Raw genomic sequence first — 20,349 nt, 5'->3', positions numbered from 1 at the left:
CTTCTTGTCTATTACAGAAGTCACTACCCCTACTCCTACAGTAACCACAACTAAAGGTGAACAAATCAGCTTTATTCAAAAACTTGCTCAAGAATCCAAACTTTTCCTTCTTTTGGCTGATTTGTCCTGAAGGGTGCCATTGTGTGGCTGCATTGTCTGGCTCTATTAGAATGGGTGCACGAATTATCTGTGTACAAGGCTATTCTAACATTGGTTGTCTTTGTACTTTTTTTAACAGTGGTGACCACAACCACCCAGACCTCAACATCGACAACGACAGGTATGCCTTGATATTATGATACCCGTGGCTTGAATGGATTCAGTTTGGCAGACCGTAATTAAGGCACCTACATCAACCCAGTTTGTGAAAAGACGGGCCAAATGAAATCTGACGCTTTTCCCATCTGCTGTTTTTACTTTGAAGGATACTGCATGGAGCCAATGGACGGGGAAGGACTAGAAAAGAGTCGCTCTACTATTCCAGCTCTTGAAGGCGATGAGTCAAGTGATATCGACGCTGATCAACCCTGGACATTCGAGCTACAGTCCAATCCCGAAGACAGCCGCGACCAAAACCCCAAGCTGGACGTCAAGTTTAACACAGTGGTTGAAGTGCATGCCTTGAAGCTGCAGGGAAATAGCGACGAATCCCCTCTTGTTCGAATCATTCCCTTGGTCCCAGATCCGTCAGGTCAAACATACAGTGATTTGCTGAACTCGTCGGGTAATCCTGTGGTAAGTTTCCGGAAGAATCTTGAATTTCCAGCCTGAAATTCCAACTCGTCTTTGATGTGGTCACTAAAAGAAGCAAGAAAAGTATGATCACTCGAAATCAAGTTCCAGCTAAGTAGTCTTTAAAGTGAAGACCCAAATTTAAAAGGAAGTGTGTTTTCTTTGCTTGTGCCAGGTTGTGGAATCCGTCCTCAACGGCCGACGTACTGTGACTGCGATGCTTCCCATTCCTGTAACCGACATCGATGAACTTCGACTGGAGATTTTGTCAATCGACAGCGACGAGTTTGGAAGTTTGCGTGTTGGTTTTCTGGGTTGCATGAAAGGTGCGTCATCTGCATCACGCTACTAAAGACTTGGCACGATGGCCTTCATGACTTTCTACTCAATTTTTGATTCTACGTGACAGTGGACTTTTCAACTCCTGACTTGATGTAATTGTGTTTTGTTTTTGTCTATTTCAGAAGTCACTACCACTGCTCCTACAGTAACAACAACTCGAGGTAAATCAATGAACTTCCTTTGCCCCAGAATCTAAAGCTTTTGCGTATTTTTGCTGATTTGTCTAGAAGCTAGTGTCCGGCCGTGTTTGAATAGTTGCACGAATTATCTGTTTTTTGGCCTATTATAAAGTTTATTGTTATTAATCTTTTGACAGTGGTGACAACAACTACCCAGACCTCAACATCGACAACGGCAGGTATGCTTTGATATTTGCCTTTCAAGCACTTTAATGCATTTAGTTTGGCCGACTGTAGTTAAAGGAGCTACAGAATTCCCATTTATCAAAAGAAGGGCCGTATGAAATCTGACGCCTTTCCCATCTGCTGTTTTTACTTTGAAGGATACTGCATGGAGCCAATGGACGGGGAAGGACTAGAGAAGAGTCGCTCTACTATTCCAGCTTTTGAAGGTGATGAGTCAAGTGATATCGACGCTGATCAACCCTGGACATTCGAGCTACAGTCCAATCCCGAAGACAGCCGCGACCAAAACCCCAAGCTGGACGTCAAGTTTAACACAGTGGTTGAAGTGCATGCCTTGAAGCTGCAGGGAAATAGCGACGAATCCCCTCTTGTTCGAATCATTCCCTTGGTACCAGATCCGTCAGGTCAAACATACAGTGATGTGCTGGACGCGTCGGGTAATCCTTTGGTAAGTTTCCGGAAGAATCTTGAATTTCCAACCAGAAATTTCACTCGACTCGACTTCCATCTGGTTACTTAAGGGACCAGCAATCAAAATCGCTCTGGTTCATACTCTACCGAAGCAGACTTTTTAGTGAGGACCCGAAATATACAAGAAAGTGTGTTTTCTTTGCTTGTGCCAGGTTGTGGAATCCGTCCTTGACGGCCGAAGGACTGTGACTGCGATGCTGCCCATTCCAGTGACTGACATCAATGAACTTCGACTGGAGATTTTGTCAATCGGCAATGACAAGTTTGGAAGTTTGCGTGTTGATTTCTTGGGTTGCATGAAAGGTGCGTCACCTTACTCAAGCAAATGAGGACTGGGGGGAAAGCGTTGTCATTTGTCAACGTTGTTGATGATCCTCCACTTAACTTTCAATACTACCTGACAATAGAGTTTTCTAGTCTTCCCTTTCAGTAATTGTTCTTTCTTCTTGTCTATTACAGAAGTCACTACCCCTACTCCTACAGTAACCACAACTAAAGGTGAACAAATCAGCTTTATTCAAAAACTTGCTCAAGAATCCAAACTTTTCCTTCTTTTGGCTGATTTGTCCTGAAGGGTGCCATTGTGTGGCTGCATTGTCTGGCTCTATTAGAATGGGTGCACGAATTATCTGTGTACAAGGCTATTCTAACATTGGTTGTCTTTGTACTTTTTTTAACAGTGGTGACCACAACCACCCAGACCTCAACATCGACAACGACAGGTATGCCTTGATATTATGATACCCGTGGCTTGAATGGATTCAGTTTGGCAGACCGTAATTAAGGCACCTACATCAACCCAGTTTGTGAAAAGACGGGCCAAATGAAATCTGACGCTTTTCCCATCTGCTGTTTTTACTTTGAAGGATACTGCATGGAGCCAATGGACGGGGAAGGACTAGAAAAGAGTCGCTCTACTATTCCAGCTCTTGAAGGCGATGAGTCAAGTGATATCGACGCTGATCAACCCTGGACATTCGAGCTACAGTCCAATCCCGAAGACAGCCGCGACCAAAACCCCAAGCTGGACGTCAAGTTTAACACAGTGGTTGAAGTGCATGCCTTGAAGCTGCAGGGAAATAGCGACGAATCCCCTCTTGTTCGAATCATTCCCTTGGTCCCAGATCCGTCAGGTCAAACATACAGTGATTTGCTGAACTCGTCGGGTAATCCTGTGGTAAGTTTCCGGAAGAATCTTGAATTTCCAGCCTGAAATTCCAACTCGTCTTTGATGTGGTCACTAAAAGAAGCAAGAAAAGTATGATCACTCGAAATCAAGTTCCAGCTAAGTAGTCTTTAAAGTGAAGACCCAAATTTAAAAGGAAGTGTGTTTTCTTTGCTTGTGCCAGGTTGTGGAATCCGTCCTCAACGGCCGACGTACTGTGACTGCGATGCTTCCCATTCCTGTAACCGACATCGATGAACTTCGACTGGAGATTTTGTCAATCGACAGCGACGAGTTTGGAAGTTTGCGTGTTGGTTTTCTGGGTTGCATGAAAGGTGCGTCATCTGCATCACGCTACTAAAGACTTGGCACGATGGCCTTCATGACTTTCTACTCAATTTTTGATTCTACGTGACAGTGGACTTTTCAACTCCTGACTTGATGTAATTGTGTTTTGTTTTTGTCTATTTCAGAAGTCACTACCACTGCTCCTACAGTAACAACAACTCGAGGTAAATCAATGAACTTCCTTTGCCCCAGAATCTAAAGCTTTTGCGTCTTTTTGCTGATTTGTCTAGAAGCTAGTGTCCGGCCGTGTTTGAATAGTTGCACGAATTATCTGTTTTTTGGCCTATTATAAAGTTTATTGTTATTAATCTTTTGACAGTGGTGACAACAACTACCCAGACCTCAACATCGACAACGGCAGGTATACCTTGATATTTGCCTTTCAAGCACTTTAATGCATTTAGTTTGGTCGACTGTAGTTAAAGGAGCTACAGAATTCCCATTTATCGAAAGAAGGGCCATATGAAATCTGACGCTTTTCCCATCTGCTGTTTTTACTTTGAAGGATACTGCATGGAGCCAATGGACGGGGAAGGACTAGAAAAGAGTCGCTCTACTATTCCAGCTCTTGAAGGTGATGAGTCAAGTGATATCGACGCTGATCAACCCTGGACATTCGAGCTACAGTCCAATCCCGAAGACAGCCGCGACCAAAACCCCAAGCTGGACGTCAAGTTTAACACAGTGGTTGAAGTGCATGCCTTGAAGCTGCAGGGAAATAGCGACGAATCCCCTCTTGTTCGAATCATTCCCTTGGTACCAGATCCGTCAGGACAAACATACAGTGATGTGCTGGACGCGTCGGGTAATCCTGTGGTAAGTTTCCGGAAGAATCTTGAATTTCCAACCAGAAATTTCACTCGACTCGACTTCCATCTGGTCACTTAAGGGACCAGCAATCAAAATCGCTCTGGTTCATGCTCTACCGAAGCAGACTTTTTAGTGAAGACCCGAAATATGCAAGAAAGTGTGTTTTCTTTGCTTGTGCCAGGTTGTGGAATCCGTCCTTGACGGCCGAAGGACTTTGACTGCGATGCTGCCCATTCCAGTGACTGACATCAATGAACTTCGACTGGAGATTTTGTCAATCGGCAATGACAAGTTTGGAAGTTTGCGTGTTGATTTCCTGGGTTGCATGAAAGGTGCGTCACCTTACTCAAGCAAATGAGGACTTGGGGGAAAAGCGTTGTCATTTGTCAACGTTGTTGCTGATCCTCCACTTAACTTTCAATACTACCTGACAATGGAGTTTTCTAGTCTTCCCTTTCAGTAATTGTTCTTTCTTCTTGTCTATTACAGAAGTCACTACCCCTACTCCTACAGTAACCACAACTAAAGGTGAACAAATGAGCTTTATTCAAAAACTTGCTCAAGAATCCAAACTTTTCCTTCTTTTGGCTGATTTGTCCTGAAGGGAGCCATTGTGTGGCTGCATTGTCTGGCTCTATTAGAATGGGTGCACGAATTATCCGTGTACAGTGCTATTCTAACATTGGTTGTCTTTGTACTCTTTTTGACAGTGGTGACCACAACCACCCAGACCTCAACATCGACAACGACAGGTATGCCTTGATATTATGATACCCGTGGCTTGAATGGATTCAGTTTGGCAGACCGTAATTAAGGCACCTACAGAAACACAGTTTGTGAAAAGACGGGCCAAATGAAATATGACGGTTTTCCCATCTGCTGTTTTTACTTTGAAGGATACTGCATGGAGCCAATGGACGGGGAAGGACTAGAGAAGAGTCGCTCTACTATTCCAGCTCTTCAAGGTGTTGAGTCAAGTGATATCGACGCTGATCAACCCTGGACATTCGAGCTACAGTCCAATCCCGAAGACAGCCGCGACCAAAACCCCAAGCTGGACGTCAAGTTTAACACAGTGGTTGAAGTGCATGCCTTGAAGCTGCAGGGAAATAGCGACGACTCCCCTCTTGTTCGAATCATTCCCTTGGTCCCAGATCCGTCCGGTCAAACATACAGTGATGTGCTGGACGCGTCGGGTAGTCTTGTGGTAAGTTCCCGGAAAAATCTTGAATTTCAAGCCTGAAATTGCAACTTGTCTTTTATGTGATCACAAAAGGAAGCGAGAAAAAATAGGATCACTCTCTAAATCAACTTCCAGCTAAGCAGTCTTTGAAGTTAATTCCCCAATTTAAAAGGAAATGTTTTTTTTTTGCTTATGCCAGGTTGTGGAATCCGTCCTCGACGGCCGACGTACTGTGACTGCGATGCTTCCCATCCCTGTAACCGACATCGATGAACTTCGACTGGAGATTTTGTCAATCGGCAATGACAAGTTTGGAAGTTTGCGTGTTGGTTTTCTGGGTTGCATGAAAGGTGCGTCATCTTAATCACGCTAATAAGGACTTGGCAGGAAGGGTTGGCGACGTTTCTGATGGTCTTCCACTGAACTTTCAATACTACCTTACAACGATGTTTTCTAGTTTTTATTTTCAGTAATTGTTCTTTCTGTTTTTTCCATTACAGAAGTCACTACCACTACTCCTACAGTAACCACAACTAAAGGTAAAAGAATGAGCTTTATTCAAACAGTTTGCCCATAAATCCAAGCCTCTGGTGTGGTGTGGTTAATTTTGTCCAGAAGCTGTTGTCCACCTTTATTCGAAATGGTCTGTTAATTTTTTTTGCCCAAGTGACAACATTGTTTTAATGTCCTGGTTTTCTGTAAACATGTAGTTTTGTGACTTAATTTGATTTCAGTGTTTCTTATAATCCGTCAGTGGCCTCTAAAATGTCAGTCTAACTGGGTCATCGTCTTTTTTGCAACATCTTTTAGAGAGCCACATCAGTTAATGGGACATTTGGTTTAACGTTACCTTTAAATTCAGTTTGATTCATAGAACTTTCATTAAAATAAGCGACCTCCAATGCAAAAAAAATGAAACATTTTAAATTGTTGCTTTGCCCAAGATCAATTATCAAATCAACTCCAGTCTGGTAACTTACCTAACAGATCTAGGTATATATGAAGGTTAGGTTTTGTGTTTAAATTTAGATGTTTGGTCGCTAATCTTAAGCTTGCATAGAGGAACAGAGCTTATTGGAGAAAAAAAGTGTGGGTAGGCAGTTATACCCCGCATCGAACGGCCGTAAAGCATAAGCAGTTCTCCGAAGATCACTAAAAATTTGGAAAAACTGCTGATACTGTTCTGTTCATATTATGTACATTAAAAACTTTCCTATATGAGGAACTGAATACTTTCTGAACCTATGAACGCTTTCGGGCAGCTTTCCAGAAAGATCAAAGTCATTGCCTTCCTACAGTAAATTAGTGGCGTGATTCAGCAAAAAAAGAAGTAGAGTAAGAAAAACTATTTAATTGTTTGTTTTCTAACCATCAATGCCACAATCTCATTGAATTATTTTAGACGAAGACGAACCCCTAGGGAGAACAGTCATTCAGATTCGGCTGCCCTGGTCTAATAATACAAGTTTTAAAAAAATGTGGGCAACACATGAACGCTGTTGGGTATGGGATTTAATCCTGGCTTTTCGAATTTTTTCTCAAAACATCTTGGTTGAATCCATGGGATTTTTTTAAAATTCCGTTGAATAAGTTTTTCAATCTCACCAGTCCTGTTAAAAGTAAACCAAACGACTTAAATTTATTACTCAGTGAACTGCCTTAAATTCAGGAACGATGAATGAATTGCATTTGAGAAAACAATGTTTTCCAACCAGTTTTATTTGAGTCTTTATAAGAATAGCACTGACAAAGTTGTTGGTTTAAGCTTTAGTGTTATTAATGTGACCCACTCTGTAAAAATGAGTAACAAGTCTCCGGAGTTACTCTTTGAGTTTCACTTTGTATTAGATTGAAGAATCTGTTTTGATGAGTCACTCGGACTCAATGAAAATGGACGTTGTGTAGATGTTAAAATGTTCAGGATTCCTATTTCTTAAATGCTGTGCAAGATTATTTCAAAGGCCCTTTCCATTTTACTCAAAAGTGGCTCTGGAGAAGTGACTCATTTTCACAGAGCGGGTCACCTATTTTATCACAGAAATGTGCGACGGCCTTATGGTGTGGACTGAATGTGCTTGTGAGTTGAATTGCCAAGCTATGGCATCACGGGAAGACCCAATCTATGAATGTGACAACACTACCTGCCTACCCGGCTGCAGCTGCCCGGCCGGTATGGTGGAGCAAAATATGAGATGTGTCCTGCCGGAAGAATGCCCATGCTACTACAACGGGACGTTTTATGCGGTAAATCAAATTTCTGTGTGTGTCGTGTAGAATCCATATTTTCTTCATTTTTCGATTACCTTGCTCTATGCAATTGTAATGCTATAACAATTCTCGAAATCTACGCAAGTGGCCTCAGCATGAAACTAACCAGCAGCCCTTCCCCCAATGTAACATATTTTCTCACTGTTGATGTTGTTGTCTTAAAGATGGCTACGTCAAAACTACAGACTTATTTGAATGAATAACTAGCATGTTATAAGTATATAACAGCTATGTTTAAGAATTTATAGTCATGCCTACAATTTTCAACATTTTCAGTACGGTGACACGGTAGTAATAAATGATTGCTACATCGGTATCTGCGAAAGAACAACTCAAAAGATTGATGACCCCCTGAACATCATCCCTAACTGCAACATCGAAGCCTGTTCTAATGGAACCATGCTTCGGGATGTCCCTGGCGAGTGTTGTTCTTGCGTGCCTGGTAGGTGACATGACAGAGTGAAGAAATAATAATGCAACGTGGCACCTGAATCTTGGCTTCTCTATTTGAGAGGTCGTGCATCACCTTTAATAAAATTTCCAGCAACTGCTACTTTTACATTCCAAATTGAGTTCAAAGGTCGCTATTCCTTCAAATTCCCATAGTGAATACAAGATATGAAAAGCAAGACCCCACAGGCATGTTGCACTGCATAACTCCTACTGGATATATGACTACTCGTTTTTTATTTCTTCATTCCCATAATTTCTTACTTGAAAAGAATTAAGACCTAATAACCTGTATAAAAGTTTTTGAGGTTTCCGTAAAAGTTCTGTGATTCATAAACTTACTTTCGCTGTGACAAACTTACATCTATTGTCAAACTGAACTGTGGTTGGTAAATTTTTTTCTCTTCCGAGGTTTGCCCTTAACCATCAAAGAGTCGGGGGCAGAATCCGTCCCCCCCCCGTGGACTTTTGCTTATAGCATCTCTGGGATTAATTTCTGCGTGCTAATACTTTATGACAATTTTTTCCAATGTATTAGCCTCATTTTGATTCCACATTTATGAAAAATGGACGTGGTGTTCTCTCTCAGTGAAGAATTTTAGGCAGGCAGGGTGAAGTAAGATGTGAAATTTACCACTGACTTTGTACACAGACCTACATCGTACAAAGGGCCGAGTGGTTTCCTTTTGTCAGAAAGTCTCTTGCTTTGGGGAATGTCTGTTAATTGCACAAGTAACTTACGCATATTACTGCGTACAGCTCATAGCATATCTGGTTTCATTTCCACTGAATATACAATCCATACGGCATCTTTGGTGTGAAAAATACAATAAAATCGCCCTACAATCGAAAGAAGATAGGGAAATAGGTATCGTGAATAATGAATGACTCATAATTATGCAAAAACTTAATAAATTTACATATAATTTCACACAACTGATTAGTATGTATCCCTCTATGACACGGTCAAATTTCATTGAAATACATCAACGTATTACCGAGATCTGAGGAGGGGGCAGATTCCGCTCCCCCAGCTGTGACAAGGCCAAAAAAAACTGGCTCTTTAAGGGTTAATAATGTTGGCTCTAGGTGTTAAAAGAGTGGAAGAGATTTGATGCGTAATCTTCCCGATGTATTAAACTAAGTGTTTAAAATTTCTGTGAACAGAATGCAAAAACGGAACGGTGTTTAGTGAATGTGCTTGCAATCGGACTTGCGAGTATCCCGAGTTGGTGTGCTCCGACAGTTGTACGCCAGGTTGCAGCTGTGCAGAAGATATGTTTTGGAACGGAACAGACTGTGTTGAACGTTGCCCCTGCCTCTTCATAGACCGCATGGTAAGATACATAGACGTTTATGAAATCTGTAACTAATATACCCAGTGAACCTGTTGTACATTTGTGATAGAACGTTTAAATATTTTGGTACGTGTTGAGCTTATTTTGGTCAAAGCTATGAACCTGTTGCATAAACAAGGCGCAATTTCAGTGTTTGAACTGTCCGAGGTGCCCAGCCTGGGATCCACTAAGGGGCGTTAATTCCAGTGACGTGGGTTTACATTCCGTCACTTTGACCGGAGGTGGGCCATATCATCCGTCACCTATTCGAAGCGAGGAAAACAAAACCTTCCAATCAACCAAGAAGTATGTAATTGTACTGAAAGATAGAGAGGAAGTACAAAGTCCATAAAAACGCTATTTACATCACTATCATGCATGAACAGCGCTCCTTAAGTGCTGTGGTGTCCGGCAATCTTCCCCACCACAAGGCACAATGTGTCGAATTTCCACGGTTGGTGTGACGTATTGGGTGGGTTATAGAAAGAAACATTCTGTCGAGCTCACCTGGTTTATTCTGCCATCTTGGAAACTATAACCTGTTTATGGTAAACACTTCAGGGCGCTCTTCATACATAGGTGCGGCATGAGCACAAGGTATACGAACATACGTTATGCTTCCTCCCCACCTAATAAAGAGCTGGAATAAATCCAATATCAATTTATCAAGTTTAGACTTTTGATGAAACAAATGATGTTTGCAATGGTTTGGTCATTGAAATGCTTTCATCAGGTTTGATCGAAATAGTTCTTGTTTGATTCGTAACACTGAGAGTTTTGTTGTAGTTCCTTCTTTTTTATATTAAAGAGATCTTTTTTATTTTTTTTTTAAAACACATACACCCAAAAACTGTAAACTTAGAAATATAAAAGCTAAACATTACTGGTACAAAAACGTGTATAGTGGCTCATGCGGTTTGCTTAGTGTAGGCTACCCAAGCCTTTTATGGGATCATGTAAGAATCGGGTTTCGTTTAAAGATCAAGTCTATCAGACGGTACGTTGCCTCAGAGGGTAGCAAAGCTGGTTGCTGGGTAGTTCTGTCGCAGGCTCTGGATCAACAGGTAGCGGCTAATCTCGACTGGGTGTTGGTAGCGGTAGGTGTCGGTGAAGTAAGTTTTGGATCTGCACGGCTCGGTGTCATCTGCTCACTCATGTCAGGAAGAAACTGCGGTACCGGATCTGGCTGCTGGTTGAAGACTAGAGGTTTCCCAGTGTCGACGTCACGAAGCTGGTCGATGTGTCTGCGCCAGAGGGAATCAGGACCAACCCGCATCTCATAAGGCAGTGGTCCTGTTTGGGAGTGGATGATGCCTGGAATCCACTTCTCACTGCTGCGCGCGGTAAGTACGCAATCGCGCAAACTTGCTGCACATGCTGGCCCGTATGCAGGTTTCAGATGGCTTTTTTCCTGATCTGTGATAAAGTGACTGTTCCAGTTGTTTCCGGGAGATGCGTTGATGGATTTCTGGCTAGATGATGTCAAGTCTCGATCGGAGGTGTCGTCCCATGAGAAGGAACGCAGGAGAAAGGCCAGTGGTTGAATGGGGGGCGTTCCGATAAGCCAAGAGAAATCAGCACAACTTCTGTCCCTTTTCCCCCCTCCATCGATTTCAGTCCATTCTTGAGCTCTGCAAAAGCGCTCTGCAAATCCATTTGTCGCTGGATGGTAAGGAGCTGATGTTATGTGCTTCACTCCATTGCGCTTCAGGAAGGTTTCGAATTCCTCTGACTTGAACTGTGGACCATTGTCACTGACAAGTTGCTCAGGGATACCAAGTTGTGTAAATAGGGTCCTCAGGATACCAATGGCCTGGTTTGATGTGGTAGTAGTAGTCGGGATGACTTCTGGCCATTTTGAATGGGCATCTACAGCTACCAGGAACATTTGTCCCATGAATGGTCCAGCATAGTCCACGTGGTTTTGCAAGCCATTCCCAGTATGAAGCGGAGCCTTGGCAGGGTCGCATTGTGTTTTCTGGCAACCAGAACATTCTTTGGCCAATTCTTCTGTGTTATGGTCAATTCCTGGCCACCAAGCAAATCCCCGCGAGAGATATTTCATCTTCACAACGCCAAGATGATCTCGTTTCTACGACTGTGGTATGCTGCAAGATTCAGATCAACATTGGATGGCCAATAAAGCGTTTTATCCGTGGCGGTTTCCTTTCGGATATCACTACTAGAAGCAGGCAGGGTTTCAAGCTGAGACACCTGGAGTATATCAACAGGATCCTTTGACTCAGACTCACTTTGGCTCAAAAGAAGTCTGGATAGACCATCTGCATTGCTGTGTTTCGCAGTGTTCTTGTACTCGATGCTGTAATCATGACTGCCAAGGAAAATTGCATACCTTGCAGGTCGTGCAGCAGCAGTTGAAGGAGTACTCTTAGTGGGATTGAAAATAGAGGTAAGTGGTTGATAATCAGTTACTCGAGTGAAGTTGGCCACAGAGGTACAGATTAAACTTCTTTACTCCCAACACCAAAGCAAGTGCCTCCTTATCAATATGGGAATACTTCTGCTCTGCAGTCGTCAGGGTGCGTGATGCATAGGCGACAGGGCGTTCAGAACCGTCGGGCATGAAATGTGACATCACAGCAACTAGCCCATAGGGCGAGGCATGACACGCTACTTTCACTGGAAGCTCTGGGTCATAATGTGTCAGGACTTCATCTGCAGTGATTGAGGACTGTGCTCTCTCGAATGCCTTTGGGGTCCGCACCCATTTATGGTTCATCCGCAGTAGTTCATTCAGTGGGTGCAATTCAGTCGCCAGATTGGGTAGGAACTAGTGGTAGTAGTTTACTAGGCCATGAAATGAATGGAACTGGCTCACACCGGTAGGTCGTGGGGTATTTCTGACTGCATCGATCTTATCCTGGGCTTTCTATAGGCCTTCAGAGGTTATATCATGCCCACAGAAAATCACTCTACGCTTGAAGAATCCGCACTTTGCTTTGTCAAAGCGCAGTCCACGGCCCTTCAGCAGTCAAGGATTTTGTTCTTTGCCACATGGCCGGTGCTGACGCAATTCCAAAGTGGTAGTCTGTTGAAGGCAGACTTTTGTGTGTGTTCATCGTCTGCAAGTTTTTTGACTCATCATCCATGGCCATGTGTAAGCAGGCCTGACACAAATCCAGCTTACTGTATTTTTGGCCACCGGAGACATTTGCGGAGATCTTCCACTCTGAGAAGTGGGTAATGGTCAATGTTCAGGTTGCGGTTAACCGTCACCTTAAAATCTCCACAGATGCGTACGCTCCCATTGAGTTTTGTCACAGGTACAATTGGAGTCGTCCAATCACTGGTTTCTACTGGCAAAATAATGCCCTGGCTCTCGCGCTTGGTCAGTTCTGCTTCCACTTTTGGTCGTACGGAACTTTTCTGGCTTTCTGGAATACTAGCTGGGCTTTGTCATGGAGGTTAAGTTTACCCTTTATGCCTTTGAGCTCGGCAATCTCGGGGCAGTCATCATGGCAAAGAGATTTGGCCAATCCAATTTGATGTGGGATAGCCAATCTCGCCAAAGAAATGGTGTACTTGTGCCCTTGATGATATATACGTGTATCTTGCCAGTATGCTGCTGATTTTTGGACTGCACTTTCACATTCAGCAGGCCTTCAGGCACAATTTCCTCTCCTGTGTAGGTTTGTAGCCTGGTATTTGTTGGCTGCAACTGCCCGATCAGGAAAAGCCTTTTATAATCGGCCATGGACAATATGGTGATGGCTGATCCAGTGTCAACTTCCATTTTAACTGGGCGATTGTTGACCTGAAGTGTCACTCGGATTGCAGTGCTCATGTCACACTGGTTGTGGCACACATTGTGTATGTCAATTCCAGCGATCAGCACATCTTCATCAGAATCTGTATCTTGAATCTGAATGTCCACGGCTTTAACTTTCCCCTTATGTTTGGGTTGAGGCTTTTTCTGGTTTGGCTTTTTCTGTGCACGAGGTTTGAAGCGGCAGGCAGGAGCTATGTGCCCCGGTTTTCCACAGGAATGACATGTTGCATCCTTAAATCGGCAACTATCAGCAGTGTGATCATTCCTGCCGCACCTGTAAGATGACTGCTTGCGTTTAGCTACAGTGTGTACCGTAGTACTCGGATGCGTTTGTTGCTACAGTTCGATGGCATCCTTTGCAACCGTTTCCATTGCCATGGCCATTTCGGTTGCCTTTTTCAAATTCAATTTGTCCTCCACAGAAGTCGTTTCTGGATGCTGCCTGCACGCAACCCACACACAAATCTATCATGAAGTACATCATTTAAGTAATCACCAAACTGGCAATGTTCAGCTAGTTTCCTCAGTTCAGCCAGATACGTGCTGACACGCACTCCATCACTCTGGTCACGTTTCTGAAAACGAAACCGTTCTGTGATGACCAGCGGTTTGGAGGCCAAGTGTGTGGTCAAGAGTTAGATGAGTTCTGCTTAAGACTTTGATGATGGCACATCAGGAGCAGTAAGGTTCTTGAGGAGGTGATAAGATTTACTTCCAATCAGACTCAGAAGTGCTGGGACTTGTCTGTCAATGGCTATGTTATTGGCTTGAAATTTACAGCTAAAGCCGCTCTACATATGTTGGCCAGTCCTCCTCATCGCTGTTGAAGTGGTCTATCCGCCCAATAAGTCCCGAAACCATTTTGTTCGCCTGCTACACATATGGATTGTACGTAAGCAAGAGCAAATGTACAACGAGAACAATTGAGTATCGAGTGGCACGCCTTTGGAAAACGATCTGTAAATTACTTACAAAACAGCGGAACTATAACTGATATACGGCAAATATTTGACCAAACAGGTGAGCAATTGTATCGTTAACAATTCTTCGTAGCCACTTTGTGATGTATTGAGTGGGTTATAGAAAGAAACACTCTATGCAGCTCACCTTGTTTATTCTGCCATCTTGGAAAATGTACACTCTTTATGGTAAAAACTTGAGAGGAGCGGCATAAGCACATGGTATATGAACATACATTACAGTTGGGCATTTGGGTTTTTTTCACATTATGTATCCGTATCCCTACAGTCCGAAGAGCAAATTTCCGCCATTGAATCCACTGCTGCTACTTATCCGGATAGATCCTATCTCTATTGGTCTCTGTGCATCGGTTAAATAGTACGCTGTTTCACTTGACACTTCCGATGACACCCAACCCGACCACACTTCGCTGTTAATCACCTAGGCTTTTGCAATTCGGAATGGGGCAGGTCATTTAATAGTATTACCAATCACGTAACAGTTTCAGTGTCATTTATAAGGGGCTGTATAGGCACAAAAGAACGGCAAAATGAAGCAAGAGTGGGTGTTCTTGGTTCGAGTCCCTGGGAGCATTTTATTTTACTGTTTCCCAAGCCTTTTGCAGTTGGAAAAGATAAATTTAACAAAGACCAGCTCTGGTCATCCAATATAGTAATAATTCAAAGCTACATGCACGAGTGACTATAATATTGCATGTCACTGTGCTGCTGAAAATTCAATGCAATTGTCGGAAAGCTACTCCCTTGGTAATCAAGCATGTTCTAAACCATGACCATCAATTTATTAAAATCGTACGTCGGAAATAAGCTCATAGGTTTATTTGATTCTTTTGGTTCACCAAAATTTGAATTTCGCCTTTATTTTACTATTACAAAACCTGAACAAGCATAACTTGACGTATTTCCTCACAGGCTGTGAACAGGCAACGGAATTACCATTTGACCAAATCTCATTTCGTAAAAAAAGAGTGTTACTTCCGTGCCCCCAGAAAGTTGAAAACTACACCTCGAATCCTTTTTCATTTTCACACAATAGAATGAAAAAGTCTGGAGACAGGATAATTGCACAATGTGCAAATGGACAGATGTCGATAACTGCTTGGTGGACTGCCACGAGTTTTGTGAGATCAAAGATGCCTGTGGCGAAAATGTGAGTTTCAAATTCATCTAATATACAGAGTGCGTTTTATACAGTAATAGGAACATTTTGCACAATGGTGTAACTTACGAAGGGAACTTCGACAGGTAGGTGATCCCCGTACTGATATCTGTGCTGGAAACCTGGAAACGAGCAACAAATTTTGTACGCTTTTCAGTGCCCTCTTCCAAAGCAGTGTGCTCCCCAGGTTTCCAGTTTCGTCCCAGTTATGCCACCGGTTTCGGAGTGCTGCCAAAAGGTACTTCAGGTTACCGCAAAAACAAAGCGAATTTGACATCAGGACAAATTTTACCCCAGTTGAAATTTGCTACGAATTTGCAACGCAAATATTTGATCTGACGTCACAAATTCACGTTCCGTTTTCAAATTCATGTGAGAAGTAGTAACTGGTCCTAAAACAGTATTTGAATATGAAAGCAACAATACCAACCTTTTTCATTCATTAAAAATTAGATGGATCTCATCAATGAAGACCCTGACGATATGATTTGCTGCCACTGTGTTCCAAAAGGTGGGTGTGTAGTTTTATCTTTGCTCTTACAAAAGCAACAAAGTGATGCTGTGAAACTGTTTTGATACAAATTTTCTCGATACAAATATTTTGCTTGTCCTGAAAGGGTTAAGGTATTTTAACAAGCTTATAGTAACCAATTATATTCAGTAACTTAGACAAAGTTTAGAGATAAGTCATCAGTATTTCAGACTACCGTTCAAAAATACATGAAACAGTCCAAAAATCATTTCTCAGATTTTGCCTGTCGAAAGTGATATTTCACTGCAGAATAACCATTACTATACCACCACACATGCCATATCAAAGCATGGATCAAGATCGAGCTTTATAAGTGTTGGTTAAAAATGGCACAAAAGAAACTTTTGAGTTATTTTGCAAGCACAGAAAAAAATGTGATATATTGCGTGAGTCCATTACACGGCCTCGTTTTCTATAGTATCGGTGTTTGTGATTGGGTATAGTCTGGACTGTCCCCCTTTCATGATACTACCACCTAAAAGGTCCATGAAGTCATTTGGAAATATTTCCGCAGGGATATTTTTTGAAACCCCCTCCAGGAATTAAGGCTCAATTTGTCAACAGATACTATTGTGCAAATAATGAATTATGTGAAAATGTTCATCGATAACATTAATAATACATGTACTGGGTATAGATGGGTTTGGTGTTGCCCTTTTACGGTTAATTAAAGCAATGACATTGAATGGCATTTACAAGGATGTTTGTGCCATCTTACACCAGCTGCTTTTGAATTTTTCCTTTCAAATAACTTTCATTTGGGATTCACCTAAAATACCTTGTTGTTGTTTGTCCCTTTTTGGCAATAGAACGTTGCAAACATGACGAGGATCCTGTTGGTGTTTACAGATCTGTAAGTTTTTACAGCTGATTAATGGAAAAGCAAAACGATCTTGTGATTTTTAAGAGCAAATTAAATACTTTTACGTTTTCAAGGTACATCATACAAATATTCACGAAAAGGTAAAAGTGGTGTCAACATCATTTTGTTTTCTCATAACCCAATATCTATTATTATTTGTTTGGGTATTAGACCAAATTTTTAATTCAATTTGGAACACAACTGAACTCTTAAGAGTTTCCTAAAGTCATTGTCATGTTTCCTTGCCTTTTTTAAACGTTAGCAACAAACATATTTTAATATGTAACTGTCAAGGCAAAAGTAGAATGGAAGCAGGCACACTTGTATAATAACATTACACCGCTTCGCACGTGACCATTTCAAACAGCTGTTTATACTTTCTGAAGGTTGGTGAAGTCTGGATGCCAAATATGTGTGAGGAATGTGAATGTTCTCAGAGTGGCAATGTCATCTGTCGGGAGACTGTGTGTCAGGAACCACCATGTCAAATTGTGAGTATCTTCCTCGCATACTTTTAGCTTTGATTTCAAAACATTTAACTGGCTAAACTGCAAACGGCGAATCCGACCTGTTACTTTCCAAAGTGAGGCTTTTTAATTAGATTTGTATAGTTTGTACCGTTAGTCGTAATGGGGTGGTACCTGTCTTCAAAATGAAATGCTGTTCATTGCGCAACATCTTATAATAAAATCTCCTGAATTTTTGTTTGGGTGCTGGGGATGCCTGACTTCTGAGCTCGAAAACAGGAGAAAACAAACTAGCCAGATTATTTTGTTTGGAGTGCGTGAAAATGAATTCAATTCCAAACCAACAAAACTGCGAAAAGCAAACGTTAAAAGCAATAACTGACCAAACATCATTTAACGACTGTTTCTTTTATTCGTATAGGGATACGAGCCATATAGTGTCGAAGGTGAATGCTGTGCTCGTTGCAGTAAGTATCCACAGGGACAGAGATAAGGATTGTGGCTCTTTTCCCAGAACAAATTACTTCAAACTTCGCATCCCCTATGGTAGGCGATCCCATTCTGGTGTGCAGCTCCAAAAACTGCTATATATAGCGAGACGCATCAACTAAAATTACCTGTCAAGTTTTGTGTTGCTTAAGTTTAGTTTGTGACTGCTTTGAAATCAATTAGGCCTAACTCTAGGCTAAATACATCGTACATGCATCTGGAATGCTTTTATAGGAACTGTCAAACATGTACCTTCTAATTTTGATGAATGAAATGCCACTGCGGTGGCTTATCAAGTTTTTATTTGGGGGTCAATAGGATGTATATATGTACGAAAAAGGACAACATTCCAGGGCTAAGGAGATCTACAATTTAAACGACACATTGTAATACTTTGCCCTTAATCCTGCTACAGGACCCATTCCTGAGCTGGTAACCTCAGTACCATCACCAGAAACACCACCAGCTTCAAATGGTAAGCTTTGACGATCTTCTGTTATCTTTTTGTGAATCAAACTTATCCATTTCTGTACGTGTATTTTGGGGGATTTGGTTTGCAGGTTGAAAGCATTGTGGGTTTCAACAAGCTTTAGCTGTTAGGGCTGCCACTGGACATACCACGGTTTTGTGGTATATCGAGCTTCTTCCAACGCTAAAGTGGCAAAGGTGAATGCTTCGTTGTGTATTTTAATGCGTTATAAAATCTTTAAGACCACCCAGCCCTCATGACGCAGGGGTTCCATTGTAAAACAGAGATTTTATGATCCTTAACCTTAGAAATTGAAAGGGACATTGCGGTTTTCACCTTCGTTGTTGATGAGTGAGGGGGATGCGGAGTATTAACTAACAGTGCGAAACTGTCAGTCGGATTCACAGTGTCATTTTATTACGTCCGCAGATTTGAGGGTTTTAAGGCGTCCTAATTGTTGGCATTCCAATACGCAGTCGGTGTATTTCAGTTTGACTCGTTTGAAATGATCTAAAAGAAATTTTTTCAACATTGTCTTTTAAAGAATGCCCAGATATTTGCTACGTAGATGAACCGCTGTCCTGTGAGCAACAGTTGGCTTTCACAAATAAGTCCGACAGTGCGCCATTTTCTGAGGAGTCTCAGTGCAATCCAGTGTTTAGTGACTTATTCAATAACAAGCCCAACTGTTCCTGCAACGAGGGATTTGTTAAAGATGTTTCAGGAGGTCCTTTAGAAGAATTGTTAGGATACACGTTCAAGTCTGGGATGTGCATTAAATTTGATATCTGCCTTGAAGGTAAGTTTCCTGATGAGAACATGTGTTATTCTTGGAAGACGTAACCGTTGGCACTGTATTCAGCAATAAGAAAGACTCATGTAATTAATGAAAATCATAATGACACTGTAAGAAGTAGATCTTTCTGATAGTTGTTGATGTCAAATACTGGAATCACAAAGAACTTTTTTGTAAAATGTGCACGTAATTTTATTTTGTTTAATGTTTAGTTGCTACAACAGAAAAACAAGAGTTAACATCTGTCACAACAACTGAATTTCCATGTAAGTAAAATAATCTCTCTCTCACCTAATGTGTGTTGAGTCTACTACCACATACCTACCAGATTACCAATCTCTTTCCCCCCTCCCCAAACGGCTTGGTGCACTTCACGCATCAAAAAAGAGGACGAACATGGCCGACGCCTTCGCGGGGGGCGAGTGAGTGGGGGCGCACAATTGGTGATCGAGAATTTAGCGAATGGAAGTAATGGACTAGGAAATAATGGATATATATTGGTAATCTGCGTAGGTTGCAGGCAGTAGACTGTAGGGCTGCACCAATGGACGATTTCACTTAAGTTTTACAATGCTAGATCCTAATTAGTTGCCAAGTTATGTAGAGGTCAGTATGGCATGTTTAAGAGAACCAAAACATTTTCAATTAGGATTGAGGATAGACACACAAACATTAAACTAATTCATCCTAAGTTTCATTTCTTTCCTTCTTTTTTTAGATTGTCAAAATGTATGCCATGTAAGCTGTGACAAATCACAACTGGAGTATGAATTATTCTACAATTCAACTATCTGTAAGTCGGAATTCGCAAAGTTCTTCAATGCTACCCAGCACTGCAAATGCAAGGAAGGTTATGTGAAAGATGAAGAGGGAGAGGCTGTGGACCAACTTGGATTCCAATTTAATACGTCCATGTGCGTCGAGGTGGAGAGCTGCAAGCCAGACTGTGCACACAGTAACCACTATTTATATGTGGGTATACTTCTTTTATAAGACAGAGCTATTTTGATATTAAAATACATATGATCCTCAGCTCCTTTGCACAGGCTAGTTTTAAAAAGGGAATCTACAAGTGCAACACTTTTAGTTAAATAGCTTGAACCCAGTTCAGGAGTCACGCACCAAGAAAGTTGGACAACAGTCAACGCAATCTGATTGATGAGTAATGGCAGTTGGAACAGGTATCAAAGGACGCATTGCCATCGTTGTAACATCAATATGATAAACCCAATAAATTATGTTCATTTTTACAGGAAGGGGAGTCAGTAATCCAAGATTGTGAAATATGTGAATGTGTGAAAATCTCTGGCGTAATTGACGAAAGCATCACTCCT

At 41.9% G+C, this 20,349-nt stretch overlaps 1 protein-coding gene across 1 annotated transcript in view; it reads left to right on the top strand.

Moving 5' to 3' along the window:
- Positions 1-5,911: 5,911 nt before the first annotated feature.
- The window catches only part of LOC110988754 (SCO-spondin-like), a 20,528-nt gene continuing 6,090 nt past the window's right edge, over positions 5,912-20,349 (top strand). Inside the window, exons 1-14 of the mRNA XM_087148207.1 lie at positions 5,912-5,955; positions 7,455-7,660; positions 7,961-8,126; positions 9,302-9,471; positions 15,278-15,391; positions 15,854-15,911; positions 16,742-16,785; positions 17,181-17,285; positions 17,683-17,728; positions 18,166-18,225; positions 18,764-19,018; positions 19,228-19,281; positions 19,734-19,987; positions 20,269-20,349. The exon at positions 20,269-20,349 is cut by the window's right edge and continues 73 nt beyond it. Coding sequence (XP_087004333.1) covers positions 7,457-7,660; positions 7,961-8,126; positions 9,302-9,471; positions 15,278-15,391; positions 15,854-15,911; positions 16,742-16,785; positions 17,181-17,285; positions 17,683-17,728; positions 18,166-18,225; positions 18,764-19,018; positions 19,228-19,281; positions 19,734-19,987; positions 20,269-20,349 — 1,611 coding nt within the window. The 5' untranslated portion in view covers positions 5,912-5,955; positions 7,455-7,456. The remainder of the gene's footprint in view (positions 5,956-7,454; positions 7,661-7,960; positions 8,127-9,301; positions 9,472-15,277; positions 15,392-15,853; positions 15,912-16,741; positions 16,786-17,180; positions 17,286-17,682; positions 17,729-18,165; positions 18,226-18,763; positions 19,019-19,227; positions 19,282-19,733; positions 19,988-20,268) is intronic.

The sequence above is a fragment of the Acanthaster planci genome, linkage group LG17 (assembly GCF_054643075.1).
Source record: "Acanthaster planci isolate LZ-2023a linkage group LG17, COTS_SCS, whole genome shotgun sequence".
Lineage (NCBI taxonomy): Eukaryota > Metazoa > Echinodermata > Asteroidea > Valvatida > Acanthasteridae > Acanthaster > Acanthaster planci.
The sequence above is the reverse complement of the archived record's forward strand: the minus strand, read 5'-3'. Positions and strand labels throughout refer to the sequence as shown.